The sequence below is a fragment of the Pimephales promelas genome, chromosome 10 (genome assembly GCF_988280905.1).
Source record: "Pimephales promelas chromosome 10, fPimPro1.hap1.1, whole genome shotgun sequence".
NCBI classification, from domain to species: Eukaryota; Metazoa; Chordata; class Actinopteri; order Cypriniformes; family Leuciscidae; genus Pimephales; species Pimephales promelas.
In genome coordinates, this window is record NC_142778.1 from 17,732,931 (window position 1) to 17,749,754 (window position 16,824).

The 16,824-nt window shown below is 37.0% G+C and overlaps 1 protein-coding gene across 3 annotated transcripts in view; it reads right to left on the reverse strand.

Annotated features, from left to right (window-relative positions):
- The window catches only part of unc13c (unc-13 homolog C (C. elegans)), a 343,459-nt gene that overhangs the window by 178,446 nt on the left and 148,189 nt on the right, over positions 1–16,824 (reverse strand). For all 3 annotated transcript variants that reach the window (XM_089135438.1, XM_089135436.1, XM_089135437.1), the window contains one exon: positions 8,446–8,531. In XM_089135438.1, coding sequence (XP_088991564.1) covers positions 8,446–8,531 — 86 coding nt within the window. The remainder of the gene's footprint in view (positions 1–8,445; positions 8,532–16,824) is intronic.

The following is a 16,824-nucleotide window of genomic DNA, read 5'->3' on the forward strand; positions in this document are numbered from 1 at the left end:
CCACATTCTTCAAAAAAAGTCTTATTTTGTGTTCAGCACAAGAAAGAAATTACTAAAGGATTGGAACAATATTAGAGTGAGTAAATACTGGCAACATTTACCGTTTTTGGTGAACTATCCCGGACAAGCAGTAGCAGCATGTTTATTATTAGTCTACTGCTGCTTTAAGACCGGCATGCGAAACATCTAACATACACGCATATGATACCAGATTTTCTCTCAAATGTTTGCTTTCACTTTAGACATAACCAACTCTGTTTATGAAACCTTGTGAGTATTTGACAGTATTAGCCAACCCGATCTCACGACCAAGTCGTACGAATTCGACGAATGATTAAAAAGTGGCTAATTCGTAACAATTCATACGACCTCACTCGTACGAATTAATACGATTTTGCTAAATCGTACATATTTTACGAATTGGCCAATTCGTATGAATTCGTACGAATGACTTACCCCTTACCCCGCCCCTAAACCTAACCATCACGTGGGTTTAGACAAATCGTACGAATTAGTACGAGTGAGGTCATACGAATTAGTACGAATTAGCCACTTTTTAATCATGCGTCGAATTCGTACGAATTGGTCGTGAGATAGTGTTGGTATTAGCGCATAGAGACTCTAAAGATAACGTAGTCCAGTAACCAGGCGCTGTTTGACAGGCTGTTAGTTCACCTCTTTGATGCATACATTGAAACCCTCATCTTGTCCTATGGATGTTCTCCCAACCTATTTATTCAAGCATTTGATTGCATTGGCCCCTGTATTGTAGAGATGTTAAATACTTCACTTTTAACTCGTGTCGTTCCAACATTTTTCAAACATGCTGTTGTTAAGTCTGCACTCAGTTTGGATCCCTTACAACCCAAGAGTTAAAGGCTGATATCCAAACTTCCATTCATGTCAAAAATTCTAAAAAAAAAAAAAAAAAAGGTTGTTGCAGAACAGCTCATCCTTTTCAAGAAGAATCACCACTTATTTGACAAATTCCAGCCTGGTTTCCATAAAAATCATTCTACAGAAACTGCATTACTTGACATTTAAATGTCAGCTGACTCTTAAGGAATACACAGTTTTGGTTCTTTTGGACCTTTCATCTGCATTTGATACAGTTGAATCGCCTCCATGAGCTGGTTGGGATGTCTGGACCGGTTTTAAAATGGTTTTCTTCCCATCTTTCGGGTAGAAGTTTTAGTGATTTTGTAAATCAATTCATGTCTGAAACTGCAGGGTTGTCGTGTGGGGTACCTCAGGGTTCTGTCGTGGGACCCATCTTGTTCCTTTTGTATATATTTTTTCCTCTAGGACAGATAATAAGTCAGTTCAGTGACATTTCTTACCATCTGTATGCAGACGATATTCAACTGTATTGCTCGTTCAAGGAAACTGAGTTCCATAAATTGTCTTCTTTAACAAACTGCTTGACTAGTATTAAACAGTGGTTATGTGACAATTTCCTTCTCCTAAACTCAGAGAAAACAGAAACACTGATTATTGCCCCTGAAAGTAAAATTCCTCTGATCAAACATAGTTCATCCGAGCCTTAGGAGTTTAGGTGTTGTTTTTGATTCTGCTATGTCCCTGTAGTGTCACTCTAAAACAATTGGTCAGAAACTGTTTCTTTCAACTAAGGAATATTAACAAATTAAAGGAGAACTCCAGCGCAAAATGAACCTTTGGTCTAATAAAACTTTGGTACCTAGTCAACCGTTCTCTGAAATTTGTTTTCATGATAATCAAATGTAAAGAGTTCTCTAAAGAGGTCTCTAAAAACTAAAGAGTCTCTAAAGAGGTTCTCTAAAGAGATCTCTAAAAACTATTAAGTGTATAATGCTAGTATATGGGGGCATTTAATAAGTAAAAAGAAATCGCTAGTTAATACCACTCATAACAAGGCTCAAAATAGCCCCACACTAACACAGTAATATAATGAGGGTCCCTGCATGCAAAACGAAGCAATGAGAACTTTTTAAGTGTACAGGCCGTTTAATAAGAAGATACTTTAAAAAGAGTTTAATTCGTGTATACACAGCAGAAGCCAACTTTGGAAAACAGTCACGACATGTCAAACCACGAACAATGTGCCAAGTGAGCTGAACTGTATGAAGTTCAGCGAACTTCTGAACTGAATGAACAGCGTTCGTGGTTTGACATGTCAAGACTGTTTTCTCCTGCCTGTATACACGAAGTGGACTGTCTTCATAAAGTATCTTCTTATTAAACGGCCTGTACACTTACAAAGTTCTCAATGCTTTGTTTTGCATGCATGGACCCTCATTATGTTACTGTGTTAGTGTGGGGCTATTTTAAAACCTTGTTAGTGGTATTAACTAGCGATTTCTTTTTACTTATTACATGCCCCCATATACTAGCTTTATACGCTAAACAGGTTAAGAGATAAAACTCTTTAAATTTGATTATCATGAAAACAAATCTCAGAGAATGGTCGACAAGGTACCAATGTTTTATTAGACCAAAGGTTCATTTAGTGCCGTAGTTCTGCTTTAAGAATACTGGTGTCAAAGGGTGAGTTAAAAATGATTATTCATGCTTTTATTTCCTCTCGCTAAGATTATTGCAACAGTCTTTTTACCTGTTTGAACGAGAAGGAGCTTCACCGTCTCCATGCCGTTTAGAACTCTGCCACAAGGCTTTTAACTCACACAAATAAACAAGCTCATATCTCACCTGTATTAGGAGCACTTCACTGGTTACCTGTCCAGTATAGAATTCAATTTAAAATCCTGGTCCTTACTTTCAGAGCCCTGCAGGTTCTAGTTCCTCGCTACATCTTTGAGTTGATATAGCTCCATACTCCGACCCATAGTTTGAGGTCATCAGGTCAGAGATTGTTAGTGGTTCCCCACACTCATTTTAAAACCAGAGGGGACCGTTCATTCCAAGCTGTGGAATGCTTTACCTTTTTCTCTACGTTGTGTAAATTCTGTCGAAGCTTTTAAAAAGCAATTAAAGACGCTCCTATTTAAGCAGGCTTTTAGTTAGACTTGGGGTTGTTATGATTTTTATCTTATGTTTTCTATTTGGTTTTAAACTTTCTCATGTATTGTACTTTTGTTTTATTGTATTACATTCTACTGTGAAGCACCTTGTGATTTTTATCTGTGAAAGGTGCTATGCAAATAAACTTTACTTACATACGTACTTACTTAGTTCCTGTGCTTCGAGTGTACGCGCTAAAAAAAGCACACGTTAGAACAGCGCATCAGCACGCTAATGAAATGTTTAACCGCAAGGCTGTAAAGCAAATGCAAAAATTGAACTTTTGTGAATTGTGTCCCGTACGTACCTCATGTGTATGTACGTCGCCTTGTACAGTATTCAACATAATTTCTTAATTTATCGTTGTAAAGAAACCTCGTTGCTTGGCTACTCTCAGCTGTCTCAGACGACATCTTTTCCTGTCGACCACAGTCACTTCTGTTGGTTGTAATTCGCAATCTCACAACTAGATGCCGCTAATTTACACACTGCACTTTTAAGCCATATCCTATATTATTCGATTTTTTTTAAATTTAAACTCTAATCTCATTTAAACTCTAATCTCATCTCAAATTATTTATATTTAAAGGTAGTTTGACATTATTGCAATAATTTACAGTAGTGAAAGTGAAGCTTGGCTTTAAACTGGTTACGAGGATATGAGTACTATATAACTCTAATGACTGAGACAATAAAGTTTATTGCTCAATACTGGATGACACTTATTTTTGATCTGAGTACAGGAGCTGTGGCCACCAAGTGTTGAATCTGTGCTTTTTTTTTTTTTGGTGTGGATCCATGTTGAGTCCAGTTATTCAATTCATAACACTGAAGAAGAACATTCTTCGATCTGAGTGAGATATAAAAGTGTGATTGTAAGTGCCAGGTTTGCTCCTAGCTTACATTTCTGTAACATTTCTTTATTATATCAGCACACAGTAGTGAAAGCATGCTGGGATTTCACTGTAAAATTGATAATATTATTCTGTTGAGCAGAAACTATCAATATTTTATCATGACCCAGTGCAGAATGAGATCTATACAATGTGATTTTTTTTATATTGTATATGGTGTGGCTAAAACACAAATGGAATCAGTATTTTCCGTATACTATTATTTTAGATTCTAATGAGAAAATCTAAACATAAATACAGGTGTGTGTGTGTGTGTGTGTCTACAGAATAAAATAAATACAATCTACATATCCTCATCTGGCGATTCCTTTATTTTCATACAATCCAGCGTAACTCCAAAAATGACCTTTTCATAAGTAGGATTCCAAATGTTAAGCCAGAAGTTGACTTTAGGCAGCTCAAACAGCAGATGAATGTTTGTGTGTGTGTTTGTTTTTATGTGCCTTAAAGCGAATATTTTTTGCCTCACATCAATGTCAACGTGTCAACACAAACTAATCTGGATTATATTCAAATGAAAGAGAGATTTCTGAACGTGCCCTCAAGAAGAACACAAATGAAAAGAAAATGAAACTGCACAAAGGTTTGTGCTTTTCTTTTCTGTCACATCTCATGGCAACTTGTCAATCCATATTAAAAAGAAATGACAGCAAAGGCTGGGAGGTGTGCAGCGTGTGTGTGTGTGTGTGTGTGTGTGAACTATGTAGTAAAACCTGAGATCACCTAAGTTGTGGGGACCACGAGGTAAACGGATTGATACTAAATGCTTATTTTAGGGTGACTATATTTTGATTACCAAAAACCAGGACACTCGGCCCGGCAAACAGATGGGCCTACTCAAATGATACTCGAAGTTTACTCAAAGATACGTTATTAATTTCAATACATTTAAAGTAGGTTATGCCTCCTCTGTATGGATAGAAAATTGTTATATTGTTATTTGAAAACAGGACTTGTCCTGGGAAAACAGGACAGTTGGTCACCCTAGCTTATATGAAAAATTAAAAATTGTGAGAGTTTTCTGTGATGGGTAAGTTTAGTGTAGTGAGATATAATATATGGTTTGTATGGTAAAAATAAATAAATAAATAAATAATAATTATGTCTATGGAAAGTCCCCACAAAGATAGCAAAACGTGTGTCTGTGTGTGTGTGTGTGTGTGTGTGTGTGGGGGGGGGGGTGATGTAAGCGTGTGTGTGGAATCCTTAGGTTATCTTGACACCTTGTTCCTATGGCAACCTAAAGATGGTTCAGTAACCTGTGAAAGACTTGTGTGATTGTGTGAACCAGCATATGGTCTGCTGTCAAAGGCACACACACCCCTCCATTAAGAACATACAAACGGTGTGTGTGTGAATGTGTGTGTCATTTTTGTCTTTGGTAATATCTGCAATTCATTGTGTGAAACAGATTGATATTGAGGATATATTGTTCTTTTTAAAAATCATTATTTAATTATGAAAAAAACATCAAACTTATGTCAAAACATACTGGATAATGGAGCATCAAAAGGACCAGCTATATTTAAAAAAAAAAAAAAAAAAAAAAAAACAGTTACTAGAGTGAAAAATGTGATTCTATAAAAAATATATAGAGAATATAATGGAAATGAAATCAAACTGCAGACACTGGAGCTTTATACATGTACTGTAACTTGGACAGGGCCAGGGCAAACAGGCCATAGTAGACCCCGAAGCCATTTGTTTTGAGAATAATGGCTGGCTGATGACGTTATTGGCTGGCTAGACGGCTCAGCCAAAACCTAAATGGCTTCTGCAGCCGCCAAACTTTTCATAGCTGCAAACGGCTGAAGCTGCCACTTCATGTCTACAGATGTTATACTGATTTACTAGATCTAAATATTTTCAAGTAATGCATGGCTTACACTATATTTTTACAAAATGTAATACAATGTAATAAAAAAATGCAATACAATTGCTTCTAAGAACGGTTTCACAAAACACCTAGAGTGAAGATTTAGAACTAGCCTATTTGAGCTATTTGGTAATATTAGCTATAGTGCTAGGTGGATTCAATAGCCACTGTAACGTTAGTGAATAATGTCCCTGCTGCTGTGTAAGAATGCACACTTGTCAAACGTCACGGAGTAAGGTTATGCATATATTTATGACATGTACAGTAATTTGTTGTTCAACTTTTTAGTTAAGCCGAGACACTACGGATGAATTGGGTAAAATTTAGCAGATATCACCATGATAAAATCTAGATAAAATCTAGCAGATATCACCATGAAACTTTCCCAGTTGATTACTTACATTAAGATGAGAAAAAGAAAATGTATCATGAGTTTTCTTTAATTTTATGTTTAAATATGCAAATTAGGCAATATATAATTTAATATGTGCCAATTTGCATATATTTTAAAAAACGAAATCTGAGTATTGGATAAAGCCAGGTTAAAAAATGTTTTTTCATTGTGTTCACATATTAAATGGGAAAAAAATTACAGAGGGATTTATGGATATCTACTTTTGTTATCCTGTAATTAAATCAGAATATAATTATTTTCGCCATGTTTTTTTATACATATCAGGCTACAAATTACAAATTACAAATATATTTCGGATTTTTTTACCACAATTCTGAAGGGACCCGAAGACAAAAACCCTAAAATCTCAAAATTGACCAATAAAAAAAAAAAAAAAAAAAAAAAAAAAAAAAAAAAAGTTATAAAACTAATAATTAGAAATGTTAATAGAAAGCACAACTACAAATAATATTACATACTTACAAGTTGTCTTACATACAACAGATTTTCCTGACAGTGGGAAGAAGCTTTGGTGCGTAGCTGGCATTGTGGTGCTGTAAATATATTGTGCATAACAGGAGGCCTCTCTGTGTGGAGTTTGCATGTTCTCCCTGTGTATGTGTGGGTTCCTTCCGATTTCCCCACAATACAAAAACATGCAGTACAGGTACAGTACATTTAAATTGGAGATGCTAAATCGTCCATATGTGTGTGTCTGAGCCCCAAGCCATGTAAAGGAGAGGGCTGGGGAATAATAAAAATGAATTGACAGTCTCTCGCGTATGGAGAGAGATGGCCCACAGAATCACCAAGTGTCAGATACGACTGAAATGGTTAATAAATGAATGTATGTACATAATTTATGAAAAGAAACAGATGATTCCAAAAGTGCATTATAAAGCATTGAGAAAATGTATTCTATACAGGTTGATTATGGTTTTGAGTATAGGTTGTTCGGTTAGCTTTATTTTAAAAACAATATCCTAACTGAGATGCTCAAAAAATGTGTGAGATTCAGAGCGAATGACCTTTAAATGCTCCACTGTCAAGTGTGTGTCTGTGTGTGTGTGCAGGACAGGATAACCTTGTTATTCATAAATCTTTTACTTTTAAGAACAGTTTTGTGCGTGTTGTTTTTGTGTCACAGACTTTGACAGCACACCATCTGTGGTTCAAATTTTACAGGTGAATCTGAATCCTGGAGAGTTTGCTCCAAATATATCTATGAAACACAGATGCCACGCTGTCCTACTGCTGTCAGAGTCACAAACAACATCCAAAAAAACACTAATTCAAACCTTCCCATGATCCAATCACATTTATGTTCCCCCGAACTGGTCAAATGGCTTTAAGCGATTCCAGACGATGGATAAGGGTTTTATCTAGCGAAACGGTCGCTTGTTTAAAAAAAATAAAATCAAAGTTTTATAAGCTCAAATGCTCACCTTGCTCTGTTCTGTGATGCACGTATGTGCACCTATGTTCGGACTCGTTCATCGAATGAAATGAAACAAATTGACTCGGAAAAAGATTTGTTCATTTTGATGAACGAGTTCGAACAGGAGAGTCACGGACACGCGTTTGAGCTAATAAAACTTAAACTTTGTTATTTATTTTAAAATGACTGATCGTTTAGCTTGATAAGACCCTTATTCATCGTTGAGCAGTTTGCACTGAATCTGTCTTTTGGACCTTGAACCGTTTGATGCCCAGTAAAGTGCATTTTATGGTGAAAAAATCCTGGAATGTTTTCATCAAAAACCTTAATTTCTTTTCGACTGAAGAAAGAAAGACATGGACATCTTGGATGACATATAGTAAATTATCAGCAAAAGTTTTTTTTTTTTTTTTTAAAGTGAACTACTCCTTTAAAATCAGAAGCCAAAACAGAGAGAGTGGGCGAACAATAGTCACAAAAAGTATTTCTGGTAATAAAATTATGTTTTGGTAAAAAAAAACAAAAAAACTTTATAGATATTATTTGTAGACATACATGTAGACTGCATGACAAAACTAAAACCGTTTTCAACTTTAAAAACATGAAAGAGCCTCCAGAAAGAACAGAAACACCAGCATCACTTAAGATGTTTCTCAAACACGCAGTCCAACCATGATGTAAAAAGCCATCTTGAGTTTTGCTCAAAAGAATCGATATACGAAGTGAGTTGGATTTCAGATCCAAACAGACTCAGCTGAAACCACAACAAAACAAAAACCATGCCACCAAGAGATAGTATAAAACTGGAGCTGGAGTTACTCACCATCCATTGCGTACTTCATATCCATGGCGAAGAGGTTCCACATGATTTCAGCACTAATTCTACCCATATTCAACTCTTGCGGGAACCTAAAATGAAACAAAAGCAGACATCATTACAACCACACAGTCCTGATCTTGTGGTCCGAGACTTCAGAGATCTCAAGACCACAAATAAATAAATACATCAATAATGTGCTTTTTCTTTATTTTTCAGTTCTTGGATAACATGCTTTGGGCTGGATCTAAAACTCGAGTGGTTGTAAAAGCGCCCTGTACTATTTTAGATGCGTGCATTTTACATGCGAGCACATTCTGTTTATGGGCACCAATTTCACACAGGCTGTTTCCATGGCAACCACCACCATACCATATCACTGAGTGAAGTGATCAGTTCTCTACTCTCCCCCACTGCTCAAAAGCAATCTCAGATCAATCTAGACTAGGCTCAGCTCTATTTAGACGTGGTTTAATTGCTTAGGATGGACAGAAGGGGCTATCAGAGATAGACGTATATAAATGCAGATGAACACAGAATGATCCTGAACTAGAGAAAGCATCTCTGTCCTATTTCTTTTCTCTCTCTCTCTTTCTAATATTGATGAAAGGGACATGCTCCTAACTGAAGTCATTTACTACGTTTCATTGAAGCGTCTCTCTCAGTGGCTCTTTGCTCAGAGAGATTCAGTTCTGTAAAAAATGAATTTAAGACTTTATTCACAATGCACACAATTCCAATTTAATTTTCACATTTTTAGGGCTGACTTTCATTTATTTTATTTTTTTGTTCAGATAATGTAGTCAGCTGCTGTATAACTTAAATTCAACATGAAACGTCATTTACAGCCCATTTTACTAGCATGGTTTTATCTGTGGTGGGGAATAAGGCAGATCATTATTATTCTAATGAAGGGTTATGAAGACAAACGTGGTTTCTTACTGTATAGCAGCATACAACGATGAATAGCTCATAATTAGAAAGGGAACTTGTATGAAGGAAGTAAACAGGGTCACGTTGACTTTAAGAGCATGCTGTCAGAGTGGAAAGGGAGGATTCAGAAATTTCACCTCTGCTCATGACCATCACTAATTCTCTCTGTTCTGAACTCATGAGGTTCAGTTCACTACCATTCAAAAGTGTGGTCAGGAATATTTTCTTTAAAGAAATAAATACTTTTAGTCACAAAGGATGCATTCAATTGATCACTGGTGACATTAAGGGCCTTAAAAATGTTACACAACATGTATTTTTTCAAATAAAACCTGTTCTTCTGAACTTTCTATTAACCGACGAATCCTGACAAAAATCTATCACTGTTTCCACAAAAATATGAAGCAGCACAACCGTTTTCAAAATTGATAATAATCAGAAATGTTTTTTGACAGAATGATTTCTGAAGGATCATGTGACATTCAAGACTGATGCTGAAAATTCAGCTTTGATATTTGGGTAACACTTTACAGTAAGGGTACATGAATTATCATGAATTATGCATCTCATGAATCATCAGGAACCAACAAGAGTGCAACGTTTTTCATTCATGACTTCATGGATGAACAACACATTAATTAAAACATTAAGGCTCAGGAATGTGCTCTGGGATAGGCTCGGAGCTGGATGGGACCAGCGGAGAAGGCTCGGGACTGGGTGTGACGTGAAGCTCTGGCTGGGACCAGTGGCAAAGGCTCGGCAGGGCTGGACGGGACCAGCAGTAAAGGCTTGGGGCTGACTGGGAGCAGTGGTGAAGACTCGGGGCTGGCTGGGACCAGTGGCGGAAGCTCTGTGTCCCAGTCAATAAGCTCATCCTCTTCCAGCGCTACTAAGATCTCCACTGGTATGTTGGCTATGGCACGATGCATAAGCTTGGGACTGTATGGGACCAGTGGCACAGGTTTGGAGCTGGATGGGACCAGCGATGATTGCTCGGCCATCTTGGGTGTAGCGGGGGACACAAAGCTTTTGCATAGGTATGTAGAGGTTTCTGGATTGAGGTTAACTGGGTCCACTTTGCCTACATACTTCCAGATAGGGACTGAATGATGATTTTGACTATCTTCTGCATAGTCAACGAGGAAATCTGAGCCATGTAATTCAAGGACATAATTAATAAAGTCCGGGACGGACTTATAACAATCATCAACGGAGATGAGATGGAATAAATCATCATCCAGTCCAAACCGGATGCAGGCATTAATTGTGGAGTTACCCCAGTTCACCTGATGGGAAACATCCAGGAACTCCTCAACATACCTCTCCAAAGAACAGCCATTCTGCTGAATGGTAAGGAGCTTGTCTTCAGCCATCGCGTTTTGTCTCTTTTTTTGGTCCGTTCTTCTGTTACGGTCTGGTGAGTGCAGGGAAGGACGAGGAGATCAGGATTTCCCAAAAACGATACTTTACTCAATAAAACAAAACAACAAACTGATACAGTTAGGCAAACGAGAACGGACCAGGAGTGAGGAGAACACATGGTTTAAATACACAGAGAACAGACTAGTAGAATAAGGCACAGCTGGGGCAAAGTAACTAGACACAGGTAAAGGGACTGGACACAAATGAGGAGCAGGAAAACTGGGACACAGGACTGAACCAAAAACACTAAGCAGGGGGAAACACGGGACACACATGTAACAACCGTAAAGTGTTAGCGATATTTGATATATATATATATTTTTTTTACCTTTTCAAATATCTTGTTTCTACTGTAATATATTTTAAAATGTAATTCATTTCTGTGACAAATAAACAAATTACATTTTAAAATATATTACAATAGAAACAAGATATTTCAAAATGTACAAATATTTCAGAATGTTACTGTTTTTACTGTATTTTTGATCAAATAAATGCAGCCCTTGATGACATCTTTCAAAACTAATTTAAAATTTTAACCAACCTCAAACTTTTGAACAATTGTGTCAGCTTTAAAGGCTTTACTGTAATTTATATATTAATGCATATGCACATTATTATAATTACATTGGGAAAGAGTAAATTCAGATGCAGCTTGGTCTTTCTAACGCGTTTCATTTTTAAAAATATAAAGAAAACCTGAAATCCAATCCATTTCCAAAAACCTGATTTAGTTGGAGTTCAAGCAATATATAAATGTGGTTTGGATTGGACTTCTAAAAAATGTAATTTCATGTGTTCTGTTTGGACAACAGCAAACTAATAAATCAGTTTTTTCTGCCTGTTGAAACAAAGCAGCGCTGTATTGATATTCCTTCAACAATCTTGCTCACTGCTTCCTCGGAGCTTGTTATAAACCTCTAACCTTCTGTAGTACTTCTTAAAATAACTTATTCAACTTTATTAATACTTATATTAATTAACACTGATTACTTAATTAATAATTTATTAATACTTGACTTGGAAGTGGCTTTATTAATACTAAGTTTCAACATCCCTTGACAGACAGGTTTGGCTCAACTGTTCTCAGATTCAGAGAAAACAAAGAGTGAATACTGACATTAAATCAATTAAATTAAATAAGTAATTTTTTCTATACCTTTTTGTCACTGTGTTTTGCCTTTTAAGGCAGTGTGAATCCTATCAGTTTCAATTTCATTGTGTTAAAGGGTTAGTTCACTCACAAATGAAAATTATCCCATGATTTACTCGCCCTCAAGTCATCGTCGTATATCACTATCTTCTTTTAGCAAAACACAATCTGAGGTATATTTAAAAAAAAAATACCCTGATTGGTTCCATACATTTTGAAGTCCAAAAAATCCAAATCCATCCATCATAAAAGTAATTCATATAGCACCAGGGGGTGCGAAGTGATGCGCATTTATAAGAAAAATATCCATATTTATAACTTTATAGACTACTGTATCACTGGCTTCCAGTAATGGACGTACGCCATGCACTTTTTGGGGCTTCAAAATCGCAGATGCTACTCAATCCCATTATAAAGCCGGAAAGAGCCAGGACTTTTTTTTTTTATATAACTCCAATTGTGTTTGGCAGAAAGAAGACAGTTAAATACTTCAAGGATGGATTGAGGGTGAGACAATTATGGGATAATTACATTTTTTGGGTGGACTAACCCTTTAAGTCTTCTGAACAAACAAACAAACACAGACACACACACACACACGTATATATACATACATCTGGTTTACTATCTTTGTGAGGACTCTCCATAGACGTAATGGTTTTTATACTGTATACTGTATATTCTATCCCCTTACACTGTCCCTACTCCTAAAACTACCCATCACAGGAAACATTCTGCATTTTTACATTTTCAAAAAAAAAAAAAAACATTTTATATGACTTATAAGCGTGTTTACCACTGATTTATATATTGATTGGATAGCTCATGACGTTCTAAACTGCCACCAGGCAGTGAAGCCACCGGAAGTGTTCGAGCAACCATCTTACGATTCCCTACCAGCAGAGGGCTCCAACGGCCGTTGTACAGAGATTGGTACAGTAGCTCCGACGGCACTCAACAAGTGTCAAACGAACTTCACCAAAGGATCTACAAAAACAGCCCACAGGTTGTAATTTAAGCCCATGTATAGTAATTTATATGCACAACTGTCGCTATTTCCGTGTTGTTTAAAAAAAAAAAAGTATAGCCTTCTATGTATTCTTTCACAGACGTATTCAAGTTTATATCCAATAAACGTATTATTCAATGCATTCCTTATTAATAATTTAATTAAATGTATTTATTTACTATATTTTCACGTCAATACGTGTTCAGTTTGACCACGAACCATGCGCTGTCACTTTACTTCAGCACCTGCAGCACAGCAGAAATAGACTGGGTGAGGGAATGACAAACCGATGTTTGTTTTTTTTTCTTGATTTTTGGGTTTCTGCCTTAAACAATGGTTTCTACCAATGATAGCATGTTGGTGTGCAATACAATAGAGTCTGCAAAGGATGTTTATTTTGGAATTGACAGTGTTTGGACGGTGCGGCTTGGACGCGGTGTCCGTCGGAAAAGATGTCCGTCGCCTATCTCTTTAGCAAGGCGCCGTGTCGCGGCTGGTTCACTCATGCATTGACTAGAGTGGGTCCGATCAGCTCCGGTAGCCGTGTCGCAGCCGTAACGCACCGCAGACGTGTGCAGTGTATGGGTAAATCAGAGGTGAAACAGGTGTACATTAACCCATACAATTTGTATGTATTTTCTGAACATGTTTTTGTTAACTAATCAAATACTTGAACAGCTCTATCTGTAACACACAATCTGAAAGAGCTATATTTTAAGTTAACAATTCACATATACTTCATTTTTAATAAGCAGAAATAATTTTCGACTTTAAACAAATACCCATTTAAATGTTTAGGATATTTGCATTGTAAGACTGTTCAGGGAGACTTTAGATTTAAAAACAGTGTCCCGTTATATATGCAATGTTTCTTAATCATACCATTTCCAATTGATTCAATGGAGCGCGTGAGCTCACAAGGGAATCACAATATGGCGGCGCGGTGGCTTCACTGTTTACGACATCATAAGCTATCCAGTCATTCTGGAGTCTGTGTGCATTCAGGTTTAAGTCACCAGAGTAAAAAAAAAACATGTACACATACAGACACACACACAAATAAATACACACTGCAGTTGCTCGAGTTGTGCAGAGATCATTAGTCCAAACACAGTATGTGCTATTTTTCTTCACTCCACATGGATTGAGGGACGAGGCCAGAACTAATGACAATATAAGTCCAGAAACATCTTCCTTACACACACAGACTTCTGCAAAAGGTGTGATAAAAAAATAAGAGAGTGTTGAATAAACAGAAACGCTTAAAGCAAAAGAAAAATAAATTGAGGGATGGACGATTCTTCTCTGGGTTTGGCCAGGACGTTGAATTATTCAAGTCTACTGCCTGCCAGTGAACCTCTGAACAGAATACACACACACACTACATATTGCGTTTCATAGCAATGTATAAACATGTTCAGAACATCCTGAAATCATCTGTCCTTTACAGAGGAAAACTTTTATTGCCAAGAAGTTTCTATTTAATATCTCAGTCGATTTTCCAAAGGAATATTTGTTTTGTTCAACTGAAGTATCAACTTGTCTCAGAGGTTTGTCCTAAAATGAAAGTGCCCCTGTAATGCTATTTTAAAAGTTCCTAATTAGCCCCTTTTCCACCAAAGAATTTTGAGAGCCGGTTCGGAGCCGTTGCCGGCGCGCGACCAGTTCTTTGTGTTTCGACAGCCACAGTGACGTAATGACGTTGTTCCCTGGGCGCTCTAGTCAGTGGAAAAACAAATAGGTTCTGAAGTTGTTCGCAAGTTGAACCAACTCCGAACCAACTTTGAACCAGCACCAGTCCCGAACCAGTTCTTTTTTGGGTGGAAAAGGGGTAATTGTGTTTTGGATGTACCCTAATGTCACAGTTTTGTTATGTTTGGACTTTTAGGCACAGTCCACACAAACACGTTTTTTCTTTTTTGTTTGTTTTCTTTCAAAGCCGCAGGTTTTTCTATGTGGTTTGGCCGTTTGTCCACACACAAATGCGGTATCCAGTCACTGAAATTTACTTTTTTGAAAACTCCTGAAAGGGTGAAGATTATTAGAAACTCCGGTTGTAGTGCTGTCAAGTATATTTTGGCTTGTGACGTCAGTAACCCAACAGTTGATGGACCCCATTGACTTATATTTTTTCCTCCTATGGAAGTCTGGTGAACTGTCTGGTTCTGGTTCCTTTGTGTTCAGCAGAAGATATAATTTCATACAGGTTTGAACAAACTTGAGGGTGAGTAATGATGACAAAATTTTGTAGGAAGAAGAGTCCTGTAGGAAGGACAACAAAGACATCTTGACAATCGACAAATGCCTTTATTGCAGTTCTCTGTTCGTCTTTTAAAATGAATGCGCTGTCGATTTCTTCTAAAACAGACGCGATAGTGGAATCTATACATCTCAGTTCTCCAGCTGCAGTCATCTATGATGACGATACGTAACTGTAGATCATCTGTCAATCATCGTATAAAGCCCGCCCTGGCAATTTGATTGGCCCGACCATTTTTTTTTTCCTGATCATGGGTTAGTTCGAATTTTTTGAAGCATCGAAAATACTTTTTGGTCTAAACATAGCAAAAACAACGACTTTATTCAGCATTGTATTTTCTTCCGGTTCTGTTGTCATTGCTCGTTCACGATTCCAATGACGCTGCTGACGTGTTATCTTGTGCGCCCGAGTAGGACGATTAGGACATCCGTGACATGCACACTTACGAACCATTTTTAAAAAATATTGCAATACCAAAATACAAACAATGTAGAAAAGCTTGAATACAGCGTGCGTCTCCATCGGACTGTAAACGAAGCTCGGGCGCACAAGATAACACGTCAGCAGCGTCATTGGAATCGTGAACGAGCAATGACAACAGAACTGGAAGAGAATAAAGTCGTTGTTTTTGCTATCTTTGGACCAAAAACTATTTTCGAGGCTTCAAAAAATTCGAACTAACCCACTGATGTCACATGGACTACTTTGATGATGTCTGTATTGCCTTTATGGACAAGGACAGTATAAGGTACATACATTTTCAATGGAGGAACAGAAAGCACTCGGACTAAATCTAAAATATCTTAAACTGTGTTCCGAAGATGAATGGAGGTCTTGGAATGACATGAGGGTGAGTCATTAATTACATAATTTTCATTTTTGGATAAACTAACCATTTAACTTCATTGTTACTTCCCTGTGTAGCCTTACATGTTATCAGCTTTTTCTACCATGAGTATAATCGGTTTCCCTCAATACCTCATCATACTCAAGGATTCCCCTTCCGTCGGGACAAAGCAGTTAATGTAGCTTAAAGGTATTGTAGGTAGAAATTGTTAAAAAAACTTATTTAACAAATTTGTTTAAACTTTCTGTATATATCAATGCATAATTAAAATGTAAGTACTCTGAAAAAGAAAGTATAAAAATCGAGTGCCTGTAGACCTCTCACGACTGTTTTAAAGACAGCTCATTATTTCCATTCTCTCCACCCCCTCCCTTCTGGGCTCCTTCCAAAGCCACGCCCCCAAAACACATGAACGCGCGACTGCTGAGCTGAAGACGCGTTATTTACCTCGCTATTTAAAAAAATACAATGCATTAAAATAGAAGCTGGGTTAATGCAATGTATATTTTTTTTCCAAGTAGTACAATTCAACAGGCTTTTTTGTTTCAAAAACTTTTGGCATTATTTTACTGCCATATATGTGCTATGTGCCACAATTTTTTTGTGTTGTGCACTTTCGTTGTGTTGGGCCCACCGTCGTTTTTACTGCTTAAAAAAAAAAAAAAACACGGCACAGTGGTTTAGCAAAACCTAAAATATTAATTATGTAAATATTAATTCTACTCTTTAAAAAAGAAAAGAAGCAATGTAGGAGAATAGTA